This window comes from Nicotiana tomentosiformis, chromosome 5, assembly GCF_000390325.3.
Source record: "Nicotiana tomentosiformis chromosome 5, ASM39032v3, whole genome shotgun sequence".
Taxonomy (NCBI): Eukaryota; Viridiplantae; Streptophyta; class Magnoliopsida; order Solanales; family Solanaceae; genus Nicotiana; species Nicotiana tomentosiformis.
The window spans coordinates 39,841,365-39,847,364 of NC_090816.1; the positions used below are offsets into that span (position 1 = coordinate 39,841,365).

Genomic DNA, 6,000 nt, shown 5'->3' on the forward strand with positions numbered 1-6,000 from the left:
ATTACATTTGCAGTCTGGGAAAAATGGTAAGGTGTTCAAGCCCAAGGCCAGCTACACATTCACTTTGGAACAAAGACGCCAAATTTGTGAGTGGGTCACAAACCTAAAGATGCCCGAGAGCTATGCATCGAACCTGGGAAAACGTGCCGATATGGTTGAGGGAAAGCTGACTCATATGAAAAGTCATGACTGTCATATATTCATGGAAACCTTAATCCCTATTGCATTTTGTGGATTTCCTGAAAATATATGGAAACCCATCACAGAGATAAGTTTGTTCCTCAAAGACTTATGTTCTACCACATTAAGGGAAGAAAACCTATTTCAAATGAATCGGAACATTCCTGTAATCAGTAATAAGCTGGAAAGGATTTTTCCATGTGGTTTCTTTGATGTGATGGAACACCTTTCAATTCACCTTGTACACGAGACACGACTTGGAGGCCCAGTTCAATGCAGGTGGATGTATCCATTCGAGAGGTAATGATCAAACCTTGATTTATTCTTGTGATTTTCTTTAACGTTATCGTCTAATATGACAATATGCAGGACTATCGGCAAGTGTAAACAATTTGTTAAACAGAGGAATAGGATTGAAGGATCCATATGCGAAGCCTATCTTGCAAAGGAAACTGCCCATTTTTGTTCTTACTACTTTGACAGTCATGTGCCATGTGCTAGAAATAGGCCCAATCGGCACAATGTGGTGATTGAAATTGATCCATTATATCCACCAATGTCCGTATTCAATCAACCAGGCCGAGGTTCTAAAGATCGAACAAAAAGGGGCCTAAGTAGTATGGAGTACAAATCAGCTTCAAATCATGTGTTACTAAATTATCCGGAAGTTCAACCCTTTCTTAAGTAAGTGTTGAAGTAATATTAATTTACATGGGCTACTATTTAATTTGGTTGATACAACTAACAAATAATTTTCAATGCGTCGCTCAGTGACTTCGTGAGTCAATTTGGTCATGGTGCTGTATATTCTACATTTGAGGCATGGTTTAAAGAGTGTGTAAGTGCATCTTACATACTTTCTCACATGTGAATATACATACTTGCTCACTTGTGATTTATTTACCCTTACATGTAGGTCAATAATTCAAACAACGGTGTTAATCAATTTTTGAAAGACATATCTTGGGGACCTGCACCTACGGTTACGACTATGTCTAAGTATTATGTGAATGGTTATAAATTTCACACTGAAGAATGCTCCAAGTATAAAAAAAAAAGCAATAACAGTGGGGTGTGTGTCAAAGGTGGTGAAGGCAACCAGGATGGGGAAAATGATTATTATGGTGTGATCAAAGAGATTCTAGAATTGTCATATTCAGGTTGGCCAAATAAGAAGATCATACTTTTTCGATGCAAGTGGTTTGACCCAACACCTAGAAGAGGTACAAATGTACACTCGCAGTACAACATAATTGAGGTTAATAAAAAGAGGGAGTATGATCGCTATGATCCTTTTATAATTGCAGAAAGAGTTAGGCAAGTGTACTATGCTCCATATCCATTGCGGAGGGATAAGGCTGATTGGTTGGTTGTAATCAAAACAGAGCCTGTTGGTAGGGTGGAAGTTGAGAATGTGCTAGATGTTGCTTACCAAAATGATACCTCAAGTGTTAACCAAATGGTGGATGATTAGTTAAAAAATTACTTGGAGCACCCTCAACGCATATTAGAAGAAGTTGATATGGAGGAAATAACAATCATAGAAAATGAGGATGAAGAATCACTTAATGAAAATGAAATAAGTGAAGAGGAAGGATTTTCAGACGAGGAAGGATACGTCGACGAAGACGACTAGCATGTTAGTTTTTTCAAGCGCTCTCAACTTATATAGAATTATATTCTCAATTCTAACATTTTCTTTAATTTATGCAGATGGCCGGTAGGGGTCGAGGTAGGTCTAGGAAGGATAAAAGGCATATTGATCATGATGATGGTGCTACACCCACGCTTCCTTCCCCTCCACACTTGCATCCCTCTGCTACTGATAGCTGGAAGCAATCTTCTAGGCACAGATCTATTCCACCATATCCATCTACTCATCATACTACCCACCATTCGCCCGCTCAGCAGTATTATCACCATTCTCTGCCACAGGGCTATACCCCGCTTCCTCTTCATGATCCTACCAGTACTAACATGGGTGCATCGAGTCACCACTCACAGATCCATATGGTACGCCCGTCATCTGCTCCATTTTCTTCATCTCCAGCTGGATCACATCCATCTATATTTCAGTCGGCCGGATCGCAACAGTGGTCTGGATCGCAGCAGGGGTCTAGATCGATGCAGGGGTGTGGATCGCAACCATCTTCATCAGGGACCCCGTCTCCTTCTCCATGAAGTTCGTCTCCTAGCATTTCTAGACTTCGTCTTCGGGATAGTAGCACTGAGCCAGATGCCCCCCTTCTACGCACACTTCAGATTCATCGGAGGATGATGTGCGTTATGATCGTTATCATAGGATCATCATCAGGCCTGAGGGCAATGGGTAAGATTTATTTATTACTTCTTTATTTTTGCTAAATTTTAATAGATACTCTTGTTTATTTAATGTAATTTATATGTTACAGGTTCATTCCTAATCATCATGTTACAAAGATAATCACTGATATTCTTGGCGGGTTGTATAATGCACCCTATCCGACTTGGAGTGACTTTCCAGAGGATCTTGTGCAGCAGATGTTCAACCAATTTAAGGTTTTAATACAATTCTTATCTATTTAAGCATTATATTAATAATATTTTCATCTAACGTTACATACTTTATTTGCAGACTAAGTGTGCCTGGGAGGACCGGTATAACCGTGAAATTTGTAAAAATTGGGAGTACAAATGCCGTAAGAGACTCTCTGATTCCTTCAGCTCCGCTCGAAAGGTTAAAAAGAAGCCTTCATGGGTTCTACCGGATGTATGGGTGGATCTGCAAAAGTATTGGGCCACCGAGAAATTTGAGAAGCAGAGTGAACTGGGAAAGAAGGCCCGAGCATCTGAGAAGGGTGGCTCCTTGTACTGTCTGGGTTCAAGGAGCATGGGGGATACGAGGAGACAACTGGTAATTCCTTAAAATATTTCAGTCTATTTTTATCGAACTATATTTATATATGTTAATTTCGTTAACACGTTTTATTATATTTGTAGGAAAAAAATATGGGAGGAAGATGAGTCATGATGAGTTCTTCATGGAGACTCACATCCGGAAGAAGAAGGCACCGACAGATCCAACTAGATGGGTCGAGAACCGGGCGGAGACTACACATGTAAGTTTCATAACTACTATAAATGTTTATAATATTATATAGTTAGTAATTTTCTATCTTCTAAATAAAGGGTCGCTACAAGATTAATTTGGAGGAGTACACTCAGAGCTTGCCACCGAATGAGCAAGGCGAGCGACCGCCCATTTTAGACGAAGAAGCGCAGAGGATATGATTGGATGTTGTCGATGGTCCTAAAAAGGGGATAGCATACGGCCTTCCAGATAAATCATTTCAGCGCTATAGGGCTGGATTGCAAGGTATAGGGACTTTCGCCCAAGGTGAGACGATTGATAGGTCGACTATATCGTCTATGGAACAGAAGATCGCAAAGCTGACAACAGAGCTTGAAGAGACAAAGGCTAGAGAAAAAAAGAGAGATGAACAATTTGGTACCCTTAAAGTTCAGCTAGAAAGGAGGGACGAACAATTTAATCTCCTTCAAGGTCAGCTAGCCAATCTTCTTGCTAGTGGTGCTTTCCCCATTCCCCGATTTTGTGATCCTTCCCCATGTGCCGACGATGAAGGTTCTAGGAGTGAAGATAGAAATGATGCTAGATAAAAAACTCATTGAATGGTGTGTATTACTAAACAAAGTATTGAACTTGTCAATATTTAGTTGAGACTAATTTTGAATGATAATTATATTATTATTTTGTTATTGAACATTTTAGTAGTTGTTGTTGTGGTTGTTATTAGTTGTTGTGGTTGTTATTAGTTGTTGTTAGATAATGGTTGTTAGTGTTAGTTAATAGTTTTTGTTAGTTAATTGTTGTTGTTATTATTGTTGTTAGTATATTCATTGTTGTTGAATAATTATGGTTGAATGGCAGCAATGTAATGCTGTCATTATAGGATGGATATTGGTTATAATTGGCAGGTGGTGTAGCTCAAAATAGGCATTTTCTGCCCAGTTTTTACCCAGATTTCCGACCGAATTCGATTGGAAATTATGAATTTATATTTATTTTTAAAAATAAATTAACAATTTATTACAATTTATAACTAATTATTTAATTAAATAAAATTATTATTTTTTTAAATTTTCGACCGATTTCGGTCGAAAATTTGAAAATTAAAAAAAAAATTAATAGTTTCTGACCGATTTCGATCGGAAATTTGAAATTTTAAAAAATATATATTTAATTGTTTCCGACCGATTTTGGTCAAAAATTAAAGTTTGATAATCAATCAACGCTTTGAAGTTTTTGACCGAATTCGATCGGAAATGTCCGACCGATTTCGGTCGGTACACGTTTACGACCATCGTTTTCCCGACCAATTAAAATCGGTCGGAATTCGGTCGGAAATTATCAATTTCCGACCAATTTCGGTCGGAAATAGCGGACAAAATTATATTATTTTTTAGTAGTGTTTGGTGTGCCGTTTATTTTGATTTTACTCCACATATTATCTAAAAATCAATTGAAGGTTCGGTTACATGAATTCTAATTGTTGTATTTTTTTCATTTAAGTTTGTGTCTTTCTAATATAATAAAGCATCAGAGTCTATATATTCAATTGATATATAAGTCTCTCAACAACAATAACAACATACCCAGTATATACCTACAAGGGGGGTCTGGGGAGGGTAGTATGTACGCAGTCCTTACCCATACCTTGTGATGTAGAAAGCTTATTTCTGAAAGACTCTCGGCTCAATAGAACAAAATCACAGCAGTTATGACCGAGAACTACGACAAACGAAATAGTAACAACGTACATCCAGGAAAAAAACGAAGCAAAGAGAACCTTAGGTAAAAAATATCAATCTAAACATAAGGAACACAGGGATAACACTAGTACTACAGCTAAGGAAGAAAGAACATGTGTGGGAATGATTTATACTCGACCACTAATAACTAACCTACAACCGTAATCTTCGACATTCACACTGTTGATCACCTCTCCCCAATATTTCTTCGACCTACCACACCCCCTCCTTGAACCCACCATAGACAACCTCTCACACTTCCTCACAGGGCATCTATGTTTCTCCTCTTCACGTGACCGAACCATCTCAACCTAGCTTCTCACATCTTATCTACAACACAGGCCACTCCCACCTTATCTCGAATATCCTCATTCCTAATCCTATCCCTCCCACTATGACCACACATCTATCTTAGCATCCTCATCTCCGCAACTCTTAACTTTCAAACATGAGAGGTTTTGACTGGCCAACACTCTGCCTCATACAATATGGTCGGTCTAACGGCTACTCTATAAAACTTACTTTTAAGTCTTAGAGGTATATTCTTGTCGTACAGAATGCCATATGTGAGCCTCCACTTTATCCATCTCGTTCTAATACGATGTGTGTTCAATCTCCTAGTTTTCTTGGATTATAGAAACAAGATACTTAAAACTTTCTCTCTTAGGTATGACTTGTGTGCCCAACCTCACTTCAATATTAGCCTCCCAAGTCACGTCACTAAAATTGCACTTCAAGTATTCTATTTTGGTCCTGCTCAACTTGAAACCTTTAGACTCTAGGGATCTGCCTCCAGACCCCCAGCCTAGCATTAACACTGCCCCGTGTCTCCTCAATCAGTACTATATTGTCTGCAAATAACATGCACCAAGATAACTCTCCTTGAATGTGTCGTGTCAACTCATCCATCACCAAGGCAAATAGAAATGGGATAAGCGATGATCCTTGATGCAACCCCACCTCTACTAGGAAGTGCCCCGATTCTCCTCCCACTGTTCTCACCCGGGTCTT

General features: G+C 38.8%; 1 protein-coding gene and 1 long non-coding RNA gene across 2 annotated transcripts; both read left to right on the plus strand.

Annotated features, from left to right (window-relative positions):
- The first annotated feature begins 125 nt into the window (after nt 1–125).
- LOC138891500 (uncharacterized) lies at nt 126–1,906 on the plus strand. The gene is made up of 4 exons (XM_070174831.1): nt 126–480; nt 550–864; nt 952–1,018; nt 1,097–1,906. Exons 1-4 carry the CDS (start codon nt 152–154, stop codon nt 1,652–1,654), a joined length of 1,269 nt encoding a protein of 422 aa, XP_070030932.1. The 5' UTR covers nt 126–151; the 3' UTR covers nt 1,655–1,906.
- Nucleotides 1,907–2,205: 299 nt separating this feature from the next.
- Nucleotides 2,206–3,743, plus strand: LOC138891501 (uncharacterized). Its single transcript, XR_011407771.1, has 5 exons — nt 2,206–2,509; nt 2,592–2,718; nt 2,795–3,073; nt 3,160–3,278; nt 3,349–3,743. It is a non-coding gene; the product is annotated as an uncharacterized lncRNA (long non-coding RNA).
- Nucleotides 3,744–6,000: the final 2,257 nt, after the last annotated feature.